Source organism: Colias croceus, chromosome 5 (assembly GCF_905220415.1).
Source record: "Colias croceus chromosome 5, ilColCroc2.1".
NCBI lineage: Eukaryota > Metazoa > Arthropoda > Insecta > Lepidoptera > Pieridae > Colias > Colias croceus.
The window spans coordinates 5,127,568-5,153,718 of NC_059541.1; the positions used below are offsets into that span (position 1 = coordinate 5,127,568).

General features: G+C 31.4%; 2 protein-coding genes across 2 annotated transcripts in view; one reads left to right on the forward strand and one right to left on the reverse strand.

The window, feature by feature from the left end:
- Positions 1 to 3,171: 3,171 nt before the first annotated feature.
- LOC123692015 (cytochrome P450 4g15) lies at positions 3,172 to 8,838 on the forward strand. The gene is made up of 9 exons (XM_045636633.1): positions 3,172 to 3,270; positions 4,262 to 4,487; positions 4,871 to 5,071; positions 5,635 to 5,814; positions 7,067 to 7,263; positions 7,380 to 7,658; positions 7,741 to 7,978; positions 8,064 to 8,249; positions 8,338 to 8,838. Exons 2-9 carry the CDS (start codon positions 4,277 to 4,279, stop codon positions 8,514 to 8,516), a joined length of 1,671 nt encoding a protein of 556 aa, XP_045492589.1. The 5' UTR covers positions 3,172 to 3,270; positions 4,262 to 4,276; the 3' UTR covers positions 8,517 to 8,838.
- LOC123691897 overlaps positions 8,835 to 26,151 on the reverse strand; it is a 33,677-nt gene continuing 16,360 nt past the window's right edge. The window contains exons 2-11 of the mRNA XM_045636483.1: positions 16,575 to 16,717; positions 15,266 to 15,477; positions 14,671 to 14,862; positions 14,533 to 14,600; positions 14,198 to 14,375; positions 13,674 to 13,851; positions 13,146 to 13,335; positions 10,632 to 10,767; positions 9,472 to 9,652; positions 8,835 to 9,000 (exon numbers count right to left, since the gene is read on the reverse strand). Coding sequence (XP_045492439.1) covers positions 8,835 to 9,000; positions 9,472 to 9,652; positions 10,632 to 10,767; positions 13,146 to 13,335; positions 13,674 to 13,851; positions 14,198 to 14,375; positions 14,533 to 14,600; positions 14,671 to 14,862; positions 15,266 to 15,477; positions 16,575 to 16,711 — 1,638 coding nt within the window. The 5' untranslated portion in view covers positions 16,712 to 16,717. The remainder of the gene's footprint in view (positions 9,001 to 9,471; positions 9,653 to 10,631; positions 10,768 to 13,145; positions 13,336 to 13,673; positions 13,852 to 14,197; positions 14,376 to 14,532; positions 14,601 to 14,670; positions 14,863 to 15,265; positions 15,478 to 16,574; positions 16,718 to 26,151) is intronic.

The following is a 26,151-nucleotide window of genomic DNA, read 5'->3' on the forward strand; positions in this document are numbered from 1 at the left end:
AAAGGATCTTGAGTTCTCTAAAGTAATGGTTAATAGCTGTTTATGGTCGGATTGGGCGGGAAAATACGTCAAATTACGATGACTTTTAAGCTATTGCATAGCTTCTATCGCGGGCCTTAAGCGCGGGGACCGAATCGAGAAATTCCGTAACGAAAAAACCTCACGCTCCCCACTCCGACGGGCTCGGAGGTGTGGCTTGAAGGCATGCTATGCAATAGCTTTACCGCGGCAGTGCCCGAGTGCCACACGTCTTATTTTTAAATTGTTACAGGACGAAAAATAATTGAAAATAATCAGTGAAATCACTAAGTTCAACCTTAATAACCTTTTTTGTAAGAACAACACACTTTGTGAAAAAACATAACTTAAAATTTTATTGAAAAATTAAAGGTTACGTCTAAGCAACATAAGGCTATTTTTCTAGAACTTCGTTTTGATTGTTCCTAAGTAACATTTTTATTGAAGACCTATGCAGATCTAGTTATATCTTTGTTTTGAAATTATTATACAAACGAATACAATTTATTCGGTACTTCAGTTTATAGATTATACATTTTCAAAATAAATACTTTTATGTCAAAGATAAGTTATACATTGCAGGTAAACATAATGTGATACTTTAACCCACCCTAGCCACCTACGTATATTCGTATAATTTCAATTATATTGTGACGCAATTGAACACTATGAATATAAGGTAAGCTCTACACGAGCTAATTTGCCGTAGGTACCCTGAGTGGCCATGATCCATTATGGAAAGTCCAACCTATAAAAGTAAATGAGAATAAAAAATACACGTTTGCGACGAAAGACGTAAAAGATTAATATTAACTCCTTTATTTAAGTAATCTCAAGATACGTGGACAGTAGAAAATGAACCTAGAGCATAAACTGTGGCATAAGTTTGTATACCTATTTATAATACATAAACCTAAGACATAAACTAACAATTCACATACATAAGATTTTGAAAATTTTGTTAAAAATGTTCAAAATATTAAAACTAACATTTTCTCCATTGACCTTCCGTAATGCACGTCTCATCAGCTGTCAATGAAGAGTTTTGTAAAGCAATCTTTCCTTTATACTCGGGAAGTATAAAAGGAAGTCCGTGCATGGAATCTCAAGAATTATTATCCATTGCCGCGAATGTTCAACGTAACTAAATACATCCACATGATAGTGCGTCACTAATGCAGATCTAGTCACAGATCAATAATTAATATTAAAATAATATGGGTATATTACTACTAAGAACCTGTTAGCCTTTGCACAAAGATAGTAAAAACAACGTCGTTGTAGCATTTAGAATGAAATGATAAAAATAATACACTTACTTACAATAAATCATTGTGCAATAAAAAATTTGGAAAAATTCATCAATGTACGACAGGCAGGTATTTATTACGATATTCGTTCATTTCATTTATAAATAAAATTGTCAGATAAACTTATACCCTATCAATATTTTGAATTATATATATATATATACGTATATGAAATGTAGTATTATTAGAACAATATAATATATTTGAACAACTCCCAAGGAAATTAAATTTCAAGACTAAAAAAAACACTCATAAAATAAATCTTTACTTATCTGATCGAATATTAATGTACATAACCTAATACATATTATAATATCATCATCAGCCTATCATCATCACTGCCGGGACACGGGATAATACATGTTATTATGATAATATGATCATTTTATAACTTTCTTACGTAGGTAAGTCAAAAAACTGTAATACAGAGTAACTAAGGGATTAAATTGTATATAACAAGTAATACTGCTTTATTAAATATTTACAATTTACAATAAATTAGCATAATTGTTATAAACGCATTAGTAACAATCAACAATAAATCCTTTTAATTTTCAAGGTTTCACAGATTTTTATTGTTTTAATTTTTTGATAAAATGCAACAACAAAACTATTTCAGTGCATCCGTAAAAGTAGATTTGAATTCTAGAATTAGTAGTTTTATCTATTTTTATTACATTAAAATTATTAATCATATGCTATTGAAATGTTAAATTAGTTCAAATCCCCATAACGTTTCAATTATTTAACGTACCTATTTTAATTTCAAATATTAGAATTTTAAATTCAAAGAATCATATAGTAGTATATAGTAGAGACAACAAAGAATTGGTTTAATATGGATTCTAAGCAAAAGTATTTAAAACGTGACGATAAGTATATTACAAACAGAACGATAAATAGCGTGGGTTTATTAACAAAACAATTACATTTTATGATCAAGAAAACTATATCGTTTGTTACAGCCTCGTCTGTAACAAAATCCCACAAATTATTCATTCAATTGTGTCGAATCTAAAGCAATGTAAACAAACAATATCAGCATATTTTTATTTAAGCATATACCTACAACAAATCATTTATTTTCTACGATTGAATAAAACGAAATGCCTAATGTACCTAGTTATAGAATACTATTCTACTTATTTTTTACGAGCAAAACCATTTTCGATACGACAAAAAAATATCATGTTTTCAGAGGCTAGATTGTATTCGCATTGTATTGGTGAAACAAAAGCGTTCTCTCTCCACAAATTACCTACACTGTACACAAATAACTTATAATTGCGCAATTTCATGTAACTAACTATTAGTAGAGTCGATCACAAAAAGTTGTTATAAGTAGGTAATTAATAAATTGTACACGTCAATTGCCAAAAATATCCCAATTCTTATTTGAGAATCGAAAATTATAAACAAACACTTTAGTTTACCTGTACTTCAGAGTGCTTCTTATTTACGTCAAGAATTAAATAATCAGTAAAATCACTACAACTTTTATGTCCATAAACACAAAATCAAACAGATTCGCTAAATAAATTTGACTTACAAACTATGTGCAAATATTTGTGTGTCACTAATACGACCTTCACTTATCATGGGAAATTGAAGAAAGTATTGAAGAGAAAGAACCTAAGGGTTACATACCCCGTTTCGTGATAGAGATACGTGCTGACGCTTTGAGAGCTAGCGTTGTTCAGTATCTAGAGCTTTCAGTTCGAAAAATAAATCGCATCAAAAGTTTTAGAACATTTGCATAATAGTTCGATAAACACGCGGCGCTTAGCGGCGTCGTTTGGTGACGTCATAAGCGTCTATATAGGTTGTTGCGCGTGAGAATCATAAATAGTCGATATAAAGACGTGCTGGACACCCCTTAGCATCAGCCAAGGTTTATTCGAAACAGTAGGGGCTTGTAGGAGCCGGTTCTTACTGGAAGAAGGTAGGGCTTTACCATATAGTTTTACAGTGATGTGTGTTAAATTCGACGTAGATAAATTTGTTCAATCAAAGGACTGCCTATTGTGATTTTAAGTGTTTGAAGGATTATCACGTAGAATAGTAAATATAGTTTTAAAGTTTTAATGTTCATAATATTGTGCTAACTTGTTCAAAACAGGTATAGTTTGAATATCGCTACGGGATGAAAAGATTCAAATATATTTTTATTTTGAATTTTTATTGTTTATCATAAATAATATTATAAATATTTTTAATATTAAAATCGGTGTTATCTAATATAAAAAAAGATAATAATAATATTATATGGAACAAATTTCAACAATTTAATTTTTTTCGATTAAAACACTTGTTGAATGTAAATTTTACTATAATTATTTTTTAATTTCTATTATAATTGGTTCTCTATAACTTGAGATCTATGAATTGATTGATTGATGATCTATGAATCCTTCTTGAACAGAAAAATTCCGTTGCGGTTTCTCGAACTGGATTAAGAACTTGGAAAATACCATATATATCCTTGTGAACAGTTTATTTGTTTTATTTTTAAATAAAAGGTCGATTAGTCATTTACTTATATTAATTAGGTAATCTAGTTATTTAGGATTTATTTATAAGGTGACGATTCATAATAAAATCCATCGTCTAGCAATCATCAAAAAATCTTATTTTTATATTCAACTAGTGGTCCACCCCGGCTTCGCCCGTGGTACATATTTCGCAATAAAAGGTAGCCTATGTCCTTTCTCGGGTATCAAAATATCTCCATACCAAATTTCATGCAAATTGGTTCAGTAGTTCAGGCGTGATTGAGTAACAGACAGACAGACAGAGTTACTTTCGCATTTATAATATTAAGTATGGATAATAAAAAAATATCCAGCTAATAACAATCGGCAACGTATCAATTAAAACCTCAACATTGTGGAAGCCAACATAAGGATTATAGCTTCATCTTTCTTCAACTTTAGGCAAAAGACCGCAAAATGAGTTACGCGGCTGCTGAGACAGTTGCCCAGTCCAGCACCTGGGCGGCTACCAACCTGTTCTACGTGCTTCTGGTACCAGCTCTCATCCTATGGTACACATACTGGCGCATGTCCAGAAGGAACCTGTACGAATTGGCTGATAAAATCTCGGGACCAAAGGGACTACCCCTTATCGGAAATGCGTTGGAATTCACCGGAGGATCTGCCGGTAAGCAAAAGCAATGTCATTATTTTACAACCATCGATTATTTAACGATCTATAAAAATAATTAATAAAGGAAAATATTGAGACATTTTTAAAGCATTTGAATGCTGTTAAACTAAATATTAAAAAGAAGAAAGATATTAATAACCGTTCAATTAAAAATAAAAGTTATACAATGCACGGCACTTCATAATACGTTGTATTATCTTTAAATTCATTAATAAATCGGTATTCTATAAATAATGTGTAAAGCAATTCGGTATCAAATTAATGTGTAAATGAGTGGTTTTATATTCATGTGATTAAAATAAATTGATTAAATAGTTATGAGACACATTAACCTTAAAATAGCCTTATATTGAAGTCTCAATATTTTTGTTCTGCAGAAATTTTCCAAACCATGATTAAGCGTAGTGAGGAGTTTGATGACAGCGTGATCAAAGTATGGATTGGACCTCGTCTTTTGGTGTTCCTGTACGACCCTCGTGATGTGGAGCTGATCCTCAGCAGCCATGTCCACATCGACAAGGCCGACGAGTACAAATTCTTCAAGCCCTGGCTTGGAAACGGTCTCCTTATCAGCACAGGTTTGTATTTGTTTATAACAGAGAAAGTAAAGAAGATGCAACGGATGTAAAGCAGTCGCAATCATTCTTAAACTCGATTTCATGAATGTAAATAAGTAGTGATGTATTCGACGCAAACAATAGGTAGAATAATTTATAATAAACGGATCAATTTTTTATTCATAGAATGTGTCGTATTGTCGATGTAAAAATAGAACTTTGATGTTTTTTCTTGTAAATTTTTATGGGAAAATGAAGCAAAGTCCTGTCGCTTATAAATATTTACTTTACTTATACGTATGATATCCGGTAAAATATATTATGCCAATGAAAACAATAATAGGTTTTTAATGAGATCTCATTCTTTTCAATGTTAATAATAGTCTTTGTTTATTAGGATCTTTTCTTATTCATTTATATTAATCGAGCAGTGCTACCAAATCTGCCACGTATAAACATAAACATGCCTGAAGGTGGTGAACCTCCAACTAATATATCACGGCACCTCCGCTGAATACTAAAGAGGTAGTTACATTTAAAGAGCATTTGGAGGTCGTAGGAATTGATAAAACTTTTATTTTTAGGTCAAAAATGGCGTTCCCACCGAAAACTTATTGCACCCACTTTCCACTTAAACGTATTGAAGAGTTTCATTGACCTCTTCAATGCCAACTCAAGGGCTGTTGTCGAAAAACTGAAGAAGGAAACAGGAGAATTCGACTGCCACGACTACATGAGCGAGTGCACCGTGGAAATCTTATTAGGTAAGTTAATTCTGAAAGGGCTTGAGATGTAATTTACGTTACATATTTCAAGAATATTAACAGTAAAAAAGACAAGGCTATTCATTATTTATGATCTCTTATTAAACGAAAAATCTAATTAAATTAAAGAATAAACTTATAGAGCATTAAAAATAAATATGATTTGAAAACACACAAAAAACTAATAATTATGCTTGTAACAAACGCAAAAACTTAATTAAATTCAAAGAGCTATATGAGATATTAATTTTTTACCTTGCACATAAAAACGCAGATATTTTTTCTATTCATAACAATTTGCATAAATATTAACTTACAAAATTTACGATTGAATTTCCTTAACGGATGTGATCATTAAAATCTGGTTCTTTATTAAAGAAAAAAATATGTAAAAATACTACTCGATTAAAATGCCTTGTCACGTAATAATATAAATAGCAATACTACATATTATTATGTTTTCATCAAAGACAGTGGTCATAAAATTGCCTTGAGGTCAGCTTGAGATCGGTCTCAGGTTGTAACTTCAAGGCAAGACCTATCCCCACACAACATTTGTTTACAGCGTGACATTGCAATTTTTCTAATTTCTTTATACCTAATAATAATTGTAGTGCAATATTTATAATAATGACTGTTTTTTTTTAATTATTGTATATTCTGTTTTCTACAAGTTATAATTATAGTTAATGCGAGTTGATATTATTCAATTGGTTTCTATAAATAATTGATTTAAATGGAAAACTACATACTTAGATATATAATATGTATTATATACTTACTAGGTAAGTATCAAGTATATTATAGTAAACGTATAATAAGAATATTTTTATCCTAAAAATATACAAGTATAAGAACAAGAATGACTGTGCATAACTATTTAAATAATGTGCAGGAAGTAACGATTAAATAGGGCATTCTATCGCGTTCACATAACATCCGCGACTTTTATGGAATTGCGTTGTTTATATACAAGTCAGTGTCAACATGACCACAGGCTTTAGAACGTGCTTCTAGTACATAACAATAATGTAATTCATAATGGCATAAGGAAAAGTATGCAAAGATACTAAATAGGTCGACTCAGACGACCCCCCACGAAACACGTAACGTTAATGGCCAATATTCACTAAAACAGGCTCGGGATTACGGAGTAATACAATTCTGGTTACGCAAGATTTTAAATACAATCGGGGTCAATGATGCGATCTAGTACGAATTGTTTTCTGAATATATATCGATTTATTTACAGAAACCGCTATGGGTGTAAGCAAGAGCACACAAGACCGCAGTGGTTTCGAATATGCTATGGCTGTCATGAAGATGTGCGACATCCTTCACTTGAGACATACCAAGATTTGGCTCAGACCCGACTTTTTGTTCAGCTTTACCCAATACGCTAAGCTGCAAAACAAACTGCTCGACATTATTCACGGATTGACTAAGAAGGTACCTATTTATTTAAATTTATACATAGACCGAGGTATTATCATTCGTTTTTGATTTCGTACTGTTATTATCATTTTACAACTATAAAATAACGAATATTTTTATTATTTTCATAGGTCATTAAGAAGAAGAAGGAAGAATTCAAATCTGGCAAGAAACCATCAGCTGTCGTGACCGAAGTTGTTGAAAAGGAAACAGAGCCTGCCAAGACTACATCAGTCGAAGGACTTTCCTTCGGTCAATCATCTGGCTTAAAGGATGATTTGGACGTCGATGATGACGTCGGCCAAAAGAAACGTTTGGCCTTCCTTGACCTTCTTTTGGAAAGCGCTCAGGGTGGTGTTGTTATTTCCGACGAGGAAATCAAGGAACAAGTCGACACTATTATGTTTGAGGTACTTTACTTTCTTTTTCACAAAATAATATAAATTACATTGTTTAAAATTATAGATCCTAATTATTTAAATTATTATTCAGGGACACGACACCACAGCCGCTGGAAGCAGTTTCTTCTTATCAGCTATGGGTATCCACCAAGATATTCAAGATAAAGTAGTCGAAGAGCTCGACAGCATATTCGGTGACTCAGACCGTCCAGCCACCTTCCAGGATACATTGGAAATGAAATACTTGGAAAGATGTCTGATGGAAACGCTCCGCATGTTCCCTCCCGTGCCAATTATTGCTCGTCACCTTAAACAAGACATTACAATGCGTAAGTTGAATGCTATTATAATCTTATTATTATCCTTGTTAATAAACTTTTGTATGTTTATATTTAATATAATTTTATTTTATAGCATCCAACGGAAAGAAAGTCCCAGCCGGCTCTACAGTAATTATCGCTACATACAAATTGCACCGTCGTGAGGACATCTATCCTAACCCTGACAAATTCAATCCAGACAACTTCTTGCCGGAACGCTCCGCTAACCGCCACTACTACGCCTTTGTACCATTCTCTGCGGGACCTAGAAGTTGTGTTGGTAAGTAAACTAGATTTTAAAGAAATGGACACAATATTTTAAATACAAACGGAACTTATTTTCTAATAAAAACTATAAATTTTTACAGGTCGTAAATACGCCATGCTGAAGCTTAAGATAATTCTGTCAACAATTTTGAGGAACTTCCGCGTCTACTCAGACCTTAAGGAGTCCGACTTCAAACTCCAGGCTGATATCATCCTCAAACGAGCTGAAGGATTCAAAGTACGCTTGGAACCACGCAAAAGAATGACCAAAGCTTGCTGAACAAGAAATAGATTCTAATATATAAATACTTAGTACATATATTTAACTGTAGAAAATGTGCACATTTATACAGTATTTATCGTTACATGCATTTGTGATACCAGTACTGACTAAATTATTGTTAATTTTTGTATTGTTAAGAATGAACAATTAATCTGGGTGGCAGATTTTTAAATGGGATGAAGAGGTACAAACGTTTCAATATTGCTCAATCGTGTTAGGATTATATTTTATAATATTATGCATATGATGCATTGTAAATAGTCAACATTGTCTATGCGTATAGGATAAATGTGATGAAGCAATAAAGGAAAAATCTTAATAGCATATTTTATTTATAAATACCGCACCTTGTATAGAACGTTCCTTTGCAAAACTGCTCCTTAATATTCTTATATCTTCAATCGTACCAGTTCTGCCTAAATTTAAGTCTGTCTCGACGCCAGATAAATTTGTTGGTATAGATTTTTTCTCCAGTTGCATTCTAAAATAGGACATGTGTTATATAAATAAGCTTTTACATCAGCAAATGCATTAACTAAAGTTGAATGATTATTATTAACTAGCTGCTCCGCGCGGTTTCACCCCCGTGGCTCCACTCCTGTTGCCCGTAGCGTGATGAAATATAGTCTATAACTTCCTCGATAAATGGGCTATCTAACACCGAAAGAATTTTTCAAATCGGACCAGTAGTTCCCGAGATTAGTGCGTTCAAACAAACAAACAAACTAACTAACAAACAAACAAACTCTTCAGCTTTATAATATTAGTATAGATATAGACTATTAATATAATCTTTTGGCTTAATGGCCAGTAATAAAATATCTAAAAAAAGGAGACTATTAAAAGAGTAAAATAATCAAATGATAATTGCCATGAAACACGTGCTCAAATACCTAAGTACTTCCTGAATCGTGCGACGTGCAATAGAAATCATTAATCAATAAGGAATTACCGTAGTATATCAAGCGGTGATCTTTGGTGCAACGGACACAAGCATGGTAAGAAATCGTGATGTTGCTTTTTTATCCACCAACCAGTTTGTGAAAGCTTCCATTCTATTGTCTTTATCTTTGCAATTGAACACTTTCTGGCTTCTCGTAGAAGATTGAAGTAGGACGCCATAAGTTCTTGTCCTATTTAGCCAGATACAGTTATAATACACACAATACTATAAAGCATACTCATGAATATTCCAGATGATATAAGTTTCTTTCACATGTAACATAAAATGGTGTATTCCCTTTTCATTACATCTACACTTTTAAAACAATACAAGTCTGCTCTGACCAGAGCACAAATGTGATTAAAATTTAGGTGATGGGCCATGGGCGTCGTTTAAATCAGTAATTTCATGTGATATATGTTCAGTAGTGTATATTATAGATAATAAAATGGATAATTAGTTAATCCACAACATAATGTTAATACCAAGCCAAGTTTTTATCGAAAATTTCAAGTTCTTGGACAGAGCAAAAAAATATTAATAGAATTATAAAGTACTGGTTAACGATTATTGTACTATAAGCTTATGCGTATGATCAAAATAAACTTGAATGTTAGATTGAATACAATTGCGAATAATTGAAATAAAAAATACAGAATGTTTTATTATTATCAATCAACATATTATCTCACGTTCAATTTTGAAAGCTTTTAGGCCTGGACCATTTTGAACAGGTTTAAAAAATAATAGATTTTCTATATAAGATTAAAATTTTAATTTATTTAAAACAACTATTGAACACGTGAAATACAAGAATGTATTCAGTTTGAAAACGTGACTTTTTCATATGAACATAGATATATGCTAATAATTTATAACTGTTTCGTCTTAAAAAATTGAATACATAATTAGGGTTCGATTGGCATTTTATTGTCTATGTCGACTACTCACAGTAAGTATAAAATAAATGTTAAAAAACTTTACATATCATTATTTTTGGATCTATGGCAACTCATACTAAGATTTATCTTTTATTTAATAATATATGCATCTGTTTTCACCTTGTTCCTTGCCATTATAAGCCTTCCAGCATTAAATAAAAGTATTGAAATGGAAGGATCCAAAACATTCATCCCAAAGAAATACTTACTCAAATTTTATCAACTGACCTGCAGAAATCGCCATCATAAGTCTTGACTGTTCCGCTTCTTCAACATAAACATCAAATATTCCTTGCTTATAAATAACATCAATTTCTCTTTCTGTAGCAGTTGACATCAGCTCATCAGTTGTTGATGTATTTTTCTGAAAGAAAACTCTCTCTTAAAACCTGAATTTCAATATAATTGGCCCTATTGTTTACAAACAATTAAAAAACTTTTTATTTTTTTTCTCTATTTGTTGCCTACATAAATTATTAAGCTTTTTGTATATGGTATAACTTAATGGTATTTTAGTTGAAATTTTTATAAAATCAAAACAAAGATCCGTTAACCTGTTTTATAATTTTGCAAACAAATTACGAAGTACCTTTCCACAAAGTCTTTTAAAAATAAAAGGAAATAATTAACTCGGTTAAAAGTAGGTATATCCTTGAACTTAGCAATCATTTATAATATAAGTATTTAATTTTTATGCTTTATATTTTTTTGCAATACGAGTTCAACTACCTACGAATTTTGTCAATTAATTATGTACATAATATTCCTAACTATTTATTTAAATATGATGATATCAATTGATGTACATAATTACTATAAAATTACAAATATGTAATATTTTATATGTATTCGTTCCAACTCTATTTTATAGTTCAGGATACATCGCCCATTTTTGCAAGTGACTACTATCAAGCTGATTTTCCGTTTGTAGCTTTATTTTGATGAGACTCCGAATAATTTCGTGTACAAAACTCTCGATTGTTTTTTTTTTTTTTTTTTTTTTTTTATGTTATGGGGAGGCAAACGAGCGGACGCACTGCCTGGTGGTAAGCAGGTTGCGTCACCCATAGACCATAACAGAGGTTATGGTTGTTGCCTACCAGAGAGATATTGGAAGGATTAAGGGATTTGGAAGGAATTAGGGAGAAAGGGGCGAGGATGGGAGGGATTAAGGATAGGGGAGGAGAGGATGGGTTGGGGATAGGAAGGGATGTGGGCCTCCGGACCCCTCACTCACCGTACGGAACGCGACAGTAAACTGTCACTATGGCGCCGATATTCTGTGAGGGTGTGGTACCTTCCCCGGTGCGAGCGTGGCCCAGTTCGTGCCGAAGCATGCTCGACTCCCACTAAAACACTTGTGGTAGCTAACAGAGATAACAAGGATAAAATTTTTTGATTTGATGGTTCTCAAATATTTATTACGCAATTTGTAGGACAATATGTCTGTTGAATTATATAAACATTAATTAAGTGAAAACAAAAAAATCAGCTTGTTAGTAATCATTTATGATGACCTCGTTATCGATACACTTTGGAAAGGGGGACTCTTTGAACCAACCATAGATTTTGTAGGACAAATATTTTTTCGAATAATTTAGGTAATTATCTTGAGATTGAACAAAAAAAATTCAGTTAGTAATAAATACTTGAGAACCATCAAATCAAAAATTTTTATCCTTATTATCTCTGTTAGCTACCACAATCGAGACTTTCGTACACGAAATTATTGGGCGTCTCATCAAAATAAAGCTACAAACGGAAAATTAGCTTGATAGTAGTCACTTTCAAAAATGGGCGATGTATCCTGAACTATAAAGAAGAGCACATAATTATTACTTTTAAGAGGTTTTAATAATGATTAAAAACTAGCAATATAGGTAAGTTGAATATTTACGACGTATAATTACTGAAAACGAAAGAATGTGGTTCAGTTTGCTCTAAGGATTACAATAATACTAATACCTTGAAGCTGAAGTAGTTTAGTAAAATAAGGAAAACTTTAATAAACAATTAGACAAACGTAAAAAAAAAATGTGTGCGTGCACTAGTGTACACACGTAAGAAGTGAAACTTCTTTATGACCTTATTTTTCAAAAAATAATACGTCGAATCAAGATGGCGCGTAACGGAAAAATGTCACGCGTAACGATAAAATCTTACACCAAATTTTTTCCAACCCCGAATTTTTTCCAGTTTCACTTCAAAAAAACTTGTTCAAACGGACCAATAATAAATAATCAACGAGGTATGTTCATAATTACGATGTAATCGTATTTTAAACAGGTACCTACACATATAATAATATACTTCGAAGCGAGATTCATTCAAGTGATTTAAGTTAACTCTATCAGAACTACGAGCTTTTAAATATATTCAGTATAAATCCAAATGAAGAACAAAACATATATAAAAGTAATATTATAAGAAATCAAATGCTTCTGAATCGTTCTGTAGGATCTATATAATAAATTAGCAATTTTTATCGGCACCATCGTATGCCGTATTTTTTTTATTTTTTTTTTAATTTTCCATTAGTTTAATCACTCTGTTGAATTGTTATTGAATCATAGGTGATGTAAATTATACAATTTTTCTATTATAAATATTTCGATTCGATAGGTTTAAATTATAGTGTAGCGTTAATTTTCTATTGAAAAAATGTTAATTATAATTTTATCAATAAAAGAACTTAACCTAATACATTATACAGTAATACAATACACTTCTTTAGCACCATACCCAGTTTATTCCCAAGAAACATTGAAAAGCTTCAGTAAGATGCTGTGTGCCCAGTTCAGGCCTTTCTCTCCTGAGATGCAGTTCTCCTAACAGGTGCAATGCTTGTCCCAATTGAAGACGTAGACCATGGTCCATTGCTAATGCGCCCATCTCAGTCAATAACTTTGCCGCTTTTTCATGCTCCCCTAACCTGGTAAAAATTTTAAAAATACTTTAAAATACCACGTTATGGATCTCATTTTTGTGATCACGTGCCAAGATTATTTCAAGTTAAACCAGAAGCTATAGCCACAATACAACAATATAACTTCTATCTGATTATCATTAAAAGACGTACATGGTTGCCTTGATCATTAAGGAAAGTACCAAGGTTGGGGATAAGCAAAGTCCAGTGTTAACGTGCATTCCTATCTACGCACCTTGTTTAGAGTAACACATTATTAGTTGAACAATATTTACGTATTCTATCTAAGAAGACATAATAAGCAAGGTCGGTGGTAAAAATATGGTAGGTATTGTAATAAATACCTTTGCATCACAGCTGCCATATGCATTCTAGTTTCACATAAGCCCTTAATATCATTGTGTTCAGAATATATTTTAAATGCCTTGTCAAATGTTTTTTGAGCATTGTTCAAATTATTCATCGTCAGTTGACTAATCCCGATTTCAATGATAGCTTCCGCAGTTTTCGGTATATCATTTGCTAGGAAGATATTATATCATTAAAATTAGTTGTTATAAAGATATCCAATCAAATTTATTTGATATGTGGCCTTGATCATGACAACGAATTAGATCAGCAGTTGTAAACAACCTTGTTATAATCAAATGGAAAATATCGTCGCAGAAGTTTATTCTGTAAACATACATTAAATTCGTCCAAGTACTAATAATATGACATTGGTTTTATTCATTAATTATATAGAACCGTTATACAAAACAACATTAATTGAATTTTAAATGTGTGGATAAATTTTGGGTTATTGACTTATGTTTACACTAAAATTAAGTTAGTAAATAAGAATATTATCAATATAAATATGTTTAACCATCTTTAGCTCGCCTCTCAGCCAAGCGAGCTAGTCTTTCAGACTTCGCAGGATCCATTTTCCTACATGACCTTGATTTATTTACAAGCACTCTATGTAGTTGTATTGCTGTAGCACAAAATAGCAATTCAGATGAGATCGGTTCCTCTTCATCAGTTGCTTCGTAAAGAGGCCAATCCTGTGATTATATTTACAGAACTTAAAACTTGTTAGTCACACGTTTTATGCAGCTATCCAAATAAAGCTTTTAAATAAAACAATAATGTTAACACACAAAATATACATCAATATAAAAATGAAAATTATCTATGTGAATAATATTTAACAAAACACACCTTTCCAATAGCACTATCCCTGACTTCTGTCAGAATTACAAAAGGCTCTTCTGGATCTGCGCCAGGAACTGTAAAATAAAAATGTTTTAATTATTATTATTTGTCTTTCTCAATTACTAATTTTACAATATAACTTACATTTATCGAGCAAGAATTTAGCATAATGGTATTTGCAGCAGCCCTTTTGTCTACCTCCGTCAATAAGAAATTGACTAGATACAGCTATTGAAGCATGAAAAAACTTCTCAGCAAGCCACAATATTCCTTTTCCTTTTTCAGCATATTGCAACGCTAATGCTAGCAACTCCAAGCTTTCCTTTTTTGTATCCCCTTAGAAAAAACAGGTTATTATTATAAAACCAAAAAGTTCGCCGATAAGAAAAGAGAAAGTTCCAAAAACCTGATATGCACTATTTTTATTATTATGATTGACGCCCTGTGATTTTCACAATCAAATAAATAAAAAATGCGTCAGAAATAGAAATCCATCATGCTATTAGGTAACCGTACAGAAATAGCCGAAGGAAGTCTTACGAATATACTCGAAAAACGAAACCCTTCAGGCACAGATATAGAAAATGTCAGTAATATTGTTACTTTCATTATTTGTTTCCTTATTCCTACCTCAGTATATGAGTGACAGCGACTTATAAAGATTTATTCTGAGGGGAAAATTATTCTTAAGGTGTTACATAAAGATAATAATAAGGACGTAATTTCAGTGAACAGTTACCTTTATCTCGGCACTTTTCCGCCCGAATAAGTCCTGCAGATATATGCTCCAGATAATCCTCTCTATTTCTCAAATCAACGACAATGCCTATGTCGTCCTTTTGAACCAACTGGATGTTATCATAAATAAGATCTTGGAGATAATCGGATGACTCAAAAAAACCAGACTCCCGCAGTTCGAGTATAAGACATTGATGTAGTGGACGTTTTCTCCTGTTCAAATATTGTGAGCAAAGTTTTAATGGTTATAGAAATTGTATATTTGTTACAATTAAATAGTAAATAAATATTGAAAAGATGTTGTATCTTTTAACTTTTTAACATACAAGATCAATTTGATTATAAATATTACGCTTATCATATTAGTCCATTTTTGTAATTTTCATTATTATTTTGGCCTAATATGCTTTGATAACTACCTCGAACTATTAGTGAATAATAAGAAAGGTTCACATGTTTCAGAGATCAGATCGATCAAACAGGAAAACAATATCATGACTGCTTTATGAAGTAAGTGTGAAATGAACGCAATACTAATAAACAAAGAAACAAGCTGAACAAAAAGTATAACGTGATTCAATTAAGCATAATCAGAGCTTTACAAAAAAAAGGGTATATAATCGTTACTTATTATGTAAATTAGTTTTTTGTGGCTTGTGAATTGTGAGTGAATTTTTCTTTTTGTTATCACAATTTAATTACCCCCACATTACCCACGCATTTAATTACTCACAAAAATGTATCATTATAAGTATTTTATCTAACATAGGATGTTTTTATTCGAACCTCATATTTTTTTCAATAAGTTAACAAAAGTTTTTGTAAAAACAAAGAGTTGTAGAGAAAATGTATGTTTTTTATGAAAACAAAAAAGCAGATAAAAGAACAATAATTATTTGGGTACTAAATCAACATGCTGATTCCTTTTGGGTCAAGAAGGGAGTGGAAAATAGAAATTACGATAGAGATTTATAGTTTCTTTCTATAGTGATAAAGCAATATTATAAGTTATAACGTCTAATCGGACTAAATAGAGTAGGTAAATCCTATATCTTTCTCTCTAAGCCTTTTAATTCATATAAGTAGTCTGATTGCTTGCTTGAACGAGCTAACTTTAGGTTCTTCTGGTTTGAAATGAGAATTTCTTTATATGCTAAATACCTATGATACTCGTAGTCCATTCATTGAGGAAAGCTGCAACATCATGCTGTGACTGAGACGCATCAATGAGAAATAATATAACAAGGTACATAATCTATTTTGAGAGCAACAAAGTTGAGTAGGCTAGCCAGTTTTTTTTATACTTTTACCTTCGTATTCCCTTCGCATCTAGAGCATCTAAACTGAATAAAGCTCTATTTCGCAGATTTTCCAGACTGGTTTTAGTCATGCATGCCATAAGCTTTGGTAAACGTCGCTTTTTCGGTAATTCCACTTCGGTATCCATGATTTTCTTGATTCACGAAAATATAATATAAATAAAACAAGATTTTACAAATGTAAACAAATACTCGATGATAATGACAATTTTGTTGCTGTCAATTTATGTTTTATAATGAGTTTTTAATATAAATGTTAATTATAACTAAAATCATTAGTATAAAAATATCTTACAATTTATTTTATCAAATCACTCATCACACACAAATTAACGACTCAGTTAAGTTGGTTAGTTATATTAGTTAATATTAAAACAAATAATATAATATCTATTATATTCACATTACTACGTGATTAAGCGAGTAGGTATACCGAAACAAAAGTTTATCCTGTGGTTTATCTACATGTGTTACCAACGATGGGCTAAAACCACAGGCTAAAACTTAATATGGTATAAGAAACTTGCAATATATTTACGAACAAACTTTTTCTAATATCGCATCGTCAAAAACTTGCTTTGTTATTCCAGTACAAGTTCCAGTATTAAATATGTACTCTGTGGTACTTACATATAACCTAATTTATGTACTGGCAAACCAGTTTTTCATTTGATAATAGGATAATGCCTATACCCACGTTTTAAGCAAAGCACGTCCAAATATCGTGCTAAGGTCAATACAGGTGAATAAATACAGGTTATTATATTATAAGAAGTACATACGAAGGAAGACTCAAAAGCTATCGATACGAATTAATTTATTTTTTCCTAAGTAAGCAGATTCTTATTCCTAAATAAACTTGGGAAATCGCTGATTATTTATTATTACCGGTAGTAATATGTTTAATAGTAAATTGAAGCAGTTTGCTAAACTATTATTTAAAAAATCAATAACGCCATCTCACGTTCAATATTAAAAATATTTTATGAGCATCATAATTTTAATGATTTAGTTGTTTCGCTACTGCTCCAAAGATGGCGCTTTAACAATTAATGTATACTTGTTCATGTAAAGATGCATTTACATCAAACGAGCGAAGGCTCGTTCTAACCCCACTATGTCAAATTATTTTAGTGTAAACAGACGTAGAGCGTTCTTTCTTTGTTCTTTGCGCGCTCGAAATGATTCTATGCAATATCTTATACCGAACAACACTGAATACGGGTTTTCGTTTACACTAAAAGATCACGAAACAATGCTCTTGCTCTTGCTCTAGCTCTATATTCGTTTGATGTAAATGCACCGTTAGCTGGCTGCGTGTTCTAAGCGAGAATACCTAGATTATAGACATATATATTATATATTTTCTAAGATATTTTCCTTTAATATTTCCGTTGAAAACTATAATAGAATAATACAAGTGATCCAACGACATCATTTTTCGTGTCATTTCAGAGAAATAGTATTAAAATAGTAGGTATTATACTTGTCCAAATCCCTAAAAATAAAAAATAAAATTATAAAGGTGAAAATGCATTATTTTGTGTGTTTGTCTTTCTTTCATTGTCAAAGGTACCGATTTCTTTTCCGCCGTTAAACGTCTCATTCTCATAACAATTACTTTTAACCAAAAGGATAGCGTAGATACACATTCTGGTTTTAGAAATGATACGAAAAACATTGAAATAATGGATAGATTTCCTTAAAATAACACAGGCGTTGAGTAACAAATAACAAAGCTATTGGGAACAAAGAAAGTTACGAGAAAGATAGAGTCACGAAATACTTAACAAAATGTGTATTTTATTATATAAAATTATAGCTGAGCCTGAGCTGAACTTTTTAATTATATGCTTTAATGCGAGTTAATTCCGGGTGGTTTTGAAAGAACATTTTGCTTTGTTATGATATAGGTACCTACTGAAAAAAAATGATCATAAAAACAAATGGTAGTTGTTATAATATTTACTTCAAACTATTTGTTCTTTTTATCGATATCTCTCTCAATGTCTCCCTAGACGTATCTAAACTTAATGTGGTTTTGAAGAAAATTCGTTGCATACAACAAACAAATAGACTCGGAATAGAACTCCATTCAAATATGTAATTGTAGCTTGGATTGCTAGCAAATGCTGCTAGAGAATGCTTGTAATGCAAACCACATTATTGTGCTATATAAACACAACGTTTTAGATTCCCTTTGTGGTGAACGTACTGAAAATAGCAGATTACACTTCAACAGAGATTGTAAAATCTAGTATTTACGTATGCAAAATTGTAAATATTACATATCTAGGTAAAATTATTTTAGAATTTGCATATTATAGCCAAACATCCTATCTTGAGAAGTTATGAGAGATAAGCACATAATTGCTTATATAGTCCTTTCCACCTAAGATGATTTCTGTGACACATCGATTTTTGACACGCGTAGAGATGTCCTTTACTGAAATCGTATCAATTGTTTCCGATAATCGATAATATTTTATATGGAAATGAAATCGATTTGAATAAAGTACCAAAAAAAGTTTTTTCGGTATTTCGCCAACAATTAACTAAGGAAACTTAGCAAACAACAGCAACAAAAATTCAACAATAGCAATTAGTAACAATAACAGTAAAGTCTCAATATAAAAATGCAACTTGTATATAAGGCTGTCGCACTCGTACAGACGATTGACTCGATTGACAAACGATCACAAGATGGGCGCCGATTATTTGATTTTCCAACTCTATGATTTTTCAACGATCCATTTCATGTACACGAATTGCCTAGGTATTATATTTTTGTGTTATTTTATTTTATTTTTCATTATATTAAACTAAACAATACTGTTTTTGATTTATAAGCTTAAGATGTTTCATTTTTATATTTTTGGTAATAATGCCGCCGTAAAATAAAAATATTATGCACTAAAATTATTTTGGCGTTTTAAACATAAAATACGTAATTCGGAACACGATGAAGTGTCACAGGAATCATCCTAGTTGAAAAGGACTATAGTTATGGATATGTACGTAGTATATATCTGTCAACTGTGTTATAACGACGCAATAATTTTTAGGGAGCTTTCTACTGTCTATAATGTATAAGAGGTATTTTTATTAAAATGTATAAAAATTAAGTACCAGTCGATAAGACTTCAAACTCTTTATATCAGATGTAATAAAATGTTGTTTTATGGCATTCCTGTGCATTGATTTATCTCTTGGCAAGTGGGATAGCTAGTATTATTCCTAAGTTCGTCTTTCAGTACCGATCAGCCGTGAAGCTATTTATGTCACTGCGTGTTTGTATGGATAGATCGAAAATATAGCAGTTTTATTGTTTTCACCAGAGGTTTGTGGTATACCCACGTATATACGTGACCGAGTATTTAATAATCTTTGCTTAAGACTTTCCACAATAACAATTTGTTTGGTCTTTATCGTCCACCCTCGAATGAGAGAAAAGTAAATATTAAACACCCACATCAATATCTGGTTTTAATAGAATTGCCCTACCCTATAATCCGATACTAATGTTTTATGTCTCAACGTGAAAATATCGTTTAAGGAATAACTAATATATGTTATAAATGCGAAAATAACAATATCTTTCTATCTTCTTCACGTCCAAAACACTGAACCGATTTGGATGAAAGGACAATGGGAAACAAATGTATGGAGTCTGGGCCCAACCCGCAATAGTAACATGTGATATACCATTGCATAGGGCTTTTTAAGCGGAACATTATTTATTATTACAACTATGGTCAAATGTTAGTACTTTCGGCGTCTTAAAGTATTTTAATCTAACTTATTATTTATGGATTTTTATAAGGTACAATGGTAATAATACACGTATTTCACTTTAAATAAGATTTATTCATCGTCCTGTACATCGATAACAATTACTTCGTTTAAAAAAGCCGCGGGGACCAGGAATGGTTGATATCTCCCAACTCCTAGGTACCAAATCAAAGATATTATATGAGCGCAAGTACCTACAGTTAGCCGTCCGGTCAAGCAAGTACAATAATATTGTGTTATCGCGTTTCCTCCAACTTGGTTTCGAACAATTAATACGGTAAATTATAATATAATTATTACGGTAATTAATAATTTACATGTAATACGGTTCTAACACTATTCGGTAATATATTGAAGTAAACTACGATAATTAATTGCAGGGATTGGGATCACTTTTATGACAGTATAACTCCGAAAGTACTGACTTTTAACCTTTGATGTAATACTAAGTTATATTCGGTATAAAAATACCAATTCATTCATGAGTTTCTCACTTCTATTGAGAGGTGGGCCCACCATTACTCATTGTCCTTTGGTACAAATATATAAATCTTGAGACTCGAGAAATAATATAGAATATTTTTTGGTTCATAAATCCCACGAAAACTGGAATAATGCGGGTTTACCTACTTTAACTACAACGGCGAAGCTACAGGCAGAAAGCTTGTAGTGTATAAATCAATAACAAGCTTCTTTAAAAGTAATAGATACCACTGTTACACTGAAGCTCAATTCGCATTATTTACTATTAACCATTACAGCGTCGAATTGCTACATAAATTTGCGCGTTCGCTTTACTATCAGCATTTGATTTATATTATTTGTAGTGTAGCATCGTAATCACTGAGTACGGTTGTGGCGCCGATACGCCGCCAACGTCGACCTCTACTCTGCACTCCATATATTTTGAAACTTACAGGAAATCCGAAAGGAACTAACCTACTTCTGTATTACGCAAAAACACATTTATCAGGTAATTGATACAAAAGTGATGTTTGAATGTTAACATTTAAGAACTAATGGTGATAGAGACAAAATTAATAGTTTAGAAATTACATTGGGTGGTTACGAATATTATTTTAACTAGAGTACATGTTATTAGAAGTAATTTGTATCAATTATATGTTAATTATAATCTACTTTTGAAAATTGAGTTATGTTTCTATACCTCTCTACATATAAATTCTGATGTGTCTCTTATGAACCGAACCCTTTTTATAAAGTGCGCAACCTTAGATTACAAAATAAAGTACAGATGGAGCATGACAACCGCCCGTCGCCCTTGTCAAAGAAAATACGAAATCAAAAACAAATACGTCGCTGCACCAGTGCTATAGCGCATATAGTGTCATGCAATACGTCAAAAAGGGTTTGCAATTTAAGTAAAAAATGCCGTCTTGTGATAATAAAACGCTGTAAAATTTGTTCCCGAAAACAAAAAAAAAGATAAAACATCGTTTCACAGGTTTTCTGTAGATTATTTGGCTGATTTATTTCTTTAATACGAATAATAATTTTACAGATATGAAGGAATACAAAACTTCAACGTATGTTGCCAGTATTTTGAAAATGAATTTGCCATTTTTATTTGTAAAACGGTAAAATGGTTAAAGGATCTTCAGGGTAATGCTGTTGGATTTTTCGATCGTGAATGTGATTATTTGTATAGTGCACTAAAGGTTCATGATAATTGATAATTATTAGATTATTTTAATAAGCATAATACATTATTTTGTTACTTTTATAAAGCTTAAAAACGTCATAGTCGTTTTCGCTAGCGATTTAATTTATGTGAACTCCATGATGGATATGATGAAAATAAAATGTCCCGTATTCTCGACTAAAAACTACCGCTATTCGTATTCATATATTATGAAAAATAAAAAATAATATAATTATTATAGTTAATATTGAAACTTTTTTTTATGTAATTTATTTAATAAAAAATTGAATACAATTATTTTGTCCATATATAACTTTAGTAGGCAGGTACGTCTTTATGTAATAAAAGAATTTAAATAAAAATTAAAACTTGACTTCTCATTTATGTATATAGCCTACGTCACTACCGCCACTAACATAATAATTCAGATCATTGCAATGAAACCACACAACTCAAAATCGGTCCAACGGTTTATACTGCAGGGCGTGTCAAAGAAATATTTTACATACATACATAAACTCGAAAAACATAACCCTCTTTTTTCCGTAGTCGGGGAAAATTTTGGGAAATTTTTCAATATCTGGCAACATTACACGCACACAGAAGCACCGTGTACGTACAGTGCAGCGGCGAAATGACAGCACACATAGCTTTATTGAAAATGACGATAAATTATTCGGTTTAGTTCGGCAACGCTCCATCTGTACTTTATTTTGTAATCTAAGTGCGCAACCTTCCCCTTTTCGAAGGTTAAACTCAAAATGACATTTACAAATGAATGTCTCTTCACATAAATGATATTAAAACGAATTCTCATAATATGTTCGTCTTCTCTGCATTAGTTTTATTTTTAATAATATTTCAAAATTGTGAGTCTCCGCTCCGATTATAATATCTAACCAGATATTCAAAAAATCTGTTCAGCTGGTTTTTATAATAAAGATAAATGATACTGTACCAACTAGCTAGCTTTTCTATTTCAATGAAAAACTATAAAATGTAGAGCATGGAGCATGGTAGTATTTCTTAAATGTTTTTATTAATTTTTGGAAGTACATAACAAGATATCAAATTATGTAGCCAACTATGTGTTTACCTTTATAAAACTCACTACCATTAGAAAAGTGTTATTGTTTTCTAACCATTGTAAAAAAAGGTTTCGTACTATGCATCTATGATATGTTATATTAGTAATAAAAAATTATATTGTACTTAAATTAAAATATACAAATTATGTAAACTATTTTATTGGGTTCTGTTTGTCTGGTTTTCTAGTATCCGTATTAGAACTATCTTCGATTTTAAGACCTTGCGTAGAACTGACTGGCTTGGATAAAATCGACGCGCTTCTAACTACATCGTCTTCGTTGTTCGCAGATTCTTTTTCAGAACCTTCCGTTTCATTTTGTTGCTCTTTATTTTTCTTCGCTGCTTTTATTGCTGTTAACATTTCTGGAAATTTATACTAAAATGTTATTTTAACAAATTTTAGAACTCAGTTTGTTTTAACTGCTACGCAGTTTGAATTTCTTTCTTTTTTCTTATCGAAGAATTTATAACGATCTAACTGCTTATATATTGTAAGAACAGCATTTGACCCACAGATTTGACCTTGCTGTCAAATAATACTCAATGAAATGACTGTTGAAGAGTGTTAAATGTATTTCAATTCAAAGGACCCAAAGGACTATCTGCGTAACAAACCCAAAACTAACCACGTCTAAATTTAGCTGATAATGGCATTTTAGTACTACAGGGGATTATTGCGTTTTTGCATCAGCTTGCACTTCCATCTCGAATTAATACTGACACTGACATTGTCGACAGTCGTGAGTAGATATAAGATTCTTGTGAGTAGGTAATGCATAGATTATATAAATAAATCTATGTCTGTGGTCATTGCCATCTATCTTTGAAAAGATAGGCTATACAAGAAATAATGGTGAGTAGGTAGGTACCTATGTACTTTCTAACTTCGATTGAAATAATAACGTTTATTTAATAATATATTTCAATTCATTTTAATTTTTAACAATATATTGATGGCAGTCGTCGTATAAATAGTAAAAGACAATAAATAATCTGAGACTGGAATCCTAGCTCACAGCAGCGATAGAAGTAACAATGAGACAATTACCATTTAATTTCCATTCTTTAACGTTAATCCAGATTGACTCCATTCTTGATAAATAATATAATTTAGTTAGGACGAAATAAAAAACGTCTGAGACCTAAAGAATGACCTATTATCCCGTAAAGTAGGTAGATATATATGTTACCGTTACACATTTTCCGTTACAACTTGCTTTCCCTGGTTAGAACTATGTAGTTGTACCTACCTTAACTTTATGAGATTTAGTTCTGAAATACATCCGCTCTGTGGAAGACATTTAACTGGTCCTTTAATATAAAATACTGCTTATAAAAATATTATAAGCAGTATTTTATAGTAAAATATGAAATGAGTTTACTGATTATTAAGGATAGGGCATTTTCTCAGGCGCCATAAAATATACTAATTGTTTGTTACAGCGCCTGAATAAGTCATTAGGCAATTACGTGTAACCAAGTAAAAGTGGTTTTTATGTTATATTTTTGTTAAATAGCACTAGGTATAAATTACAAATTGCATCAAAATATTTAAAAAAAAATATAATAATATTTAACTATTAGAAAATTTAAAAAATTCGGTTCACAATTTTGCACTGTTTTCTGAATTAGGTGTGTACGTCAGAAAACAGTGTCTTCCCTTATGAGTTCATACAAAATAATATATGTATTATAATAAACATGTATGGTGATTGACAATAAACTGTAATAAATGAACTAATAACATTGAAGTGATCTTTTGGAATTGTGGCCAATAAAATTAAATAAATACCATTCATTATCCCAGAGTAGGTACCAATTTGGGTATTCAAGATCATTAATCTCTCGGCTTTAGAGACTAAAAAGATACAGACGAGAAGTACCTAAACGAATTTAATAGAACCATTAAATACGGTTAGGTATGTGTCCAGACAAAATAAAATTATGACCAGAATTAATTAATGTTCATGCTTCAGAAAAATATTTTCATATTTTAATTCCTCTGATGAAAAGCTCACGTCATGGAAATTGTAAAATCATTAACTTAAAATGTATAAGTATTATGCACATTGAATATATATCTATCCATTTTCCGTACGACATTATAATCCTATTGAAATCTTATATCACACTAAAACCACCTAAAACGCTCATCAATCACTTTAATTCACACTCAGAAGAGTTTATCTTCGTGTGTTATTATTTTCTGAAGTGAATGCCATAATAAAGCGTAATTACTTAGCATTTTACGTATAGAAAATACCATTTTATACGTCTTCTACACCTTAATAGGAATTTAAGACCTGATCCTACTAGGTATTATATTAATTGTAATGAATTTCCACTTTATTTGTAACGAAAAAATTATTTTACAATGAAAAACAAAAGTAGAAAATTAACTTGAAACTAGAACAAATTTAAAGAAGTAGGTACGTGAGTTCCCTGGAACATTGGAACAATATTGTTTTAATTAAAGAATGTCTCAATGTTTTAGCACTTTAGTCCCAGATGGCCTTTGAAAACGAGAAAATATCCTTGCATACCATGGAGACAGGAGAGATTGGCCGACGGGGTCGCGGATGAATTCTTAAACAATATCTACAGCGATTCCGTCACCGAAAACGGCTCCATTAAAATTAAAAAACATTAAATTTTTTCGGTAGTCCACTGCTGCGCTTGCAGATTTAATTCGGCTATGCGTAAGATACTGAAGTTTTGGTTGGTATCTTTATGTACACCAATTATAATTTGAGAATAAAAATAGTCTCGTCTTTTTCTAGTTTCAAAATCATTGTTGAAAATTTTCTAGGAGAAATTAAACTTTCAATTTACTTTGTATTCAAATTAAGAGCTTTTTCTTTAACTTAGAAGAACGGTCACAGAGGACGAAATCCCATTTATATAAGAACAAGGCTTTACTCTTAGGACTTAAATACATTAACTGGCAAAGTTTTTGGAGAAATTTTCATTTACAACTCAATTAGGAAAGAAGAGCCGACGTACTTCCTTCAAGATTCCGTACAA

Coding starts and splice junctions, on each gene's coding strand:
- LOC123692015 (XM_045636633.1), top strand. CDS start 4,277: ATGAGTTACGCGGCTGCTGAGACAGTTGCCCAGTCCAGCACCTGGGCG. Junction 7,264..7,379: donor TTCACGGATTGACTAAGAAG/GTACCTATTTAT, acceptor TTATTTTCATAG/GTCATTAAGAAGAAGAAGGA. Junction 7,979..8,063: donor TAAACAAGACATTACAATGC/GTAAGTTGAATG, acceptor TTTATTTTATAG/CATCCAACGGAAAGAAAGTC.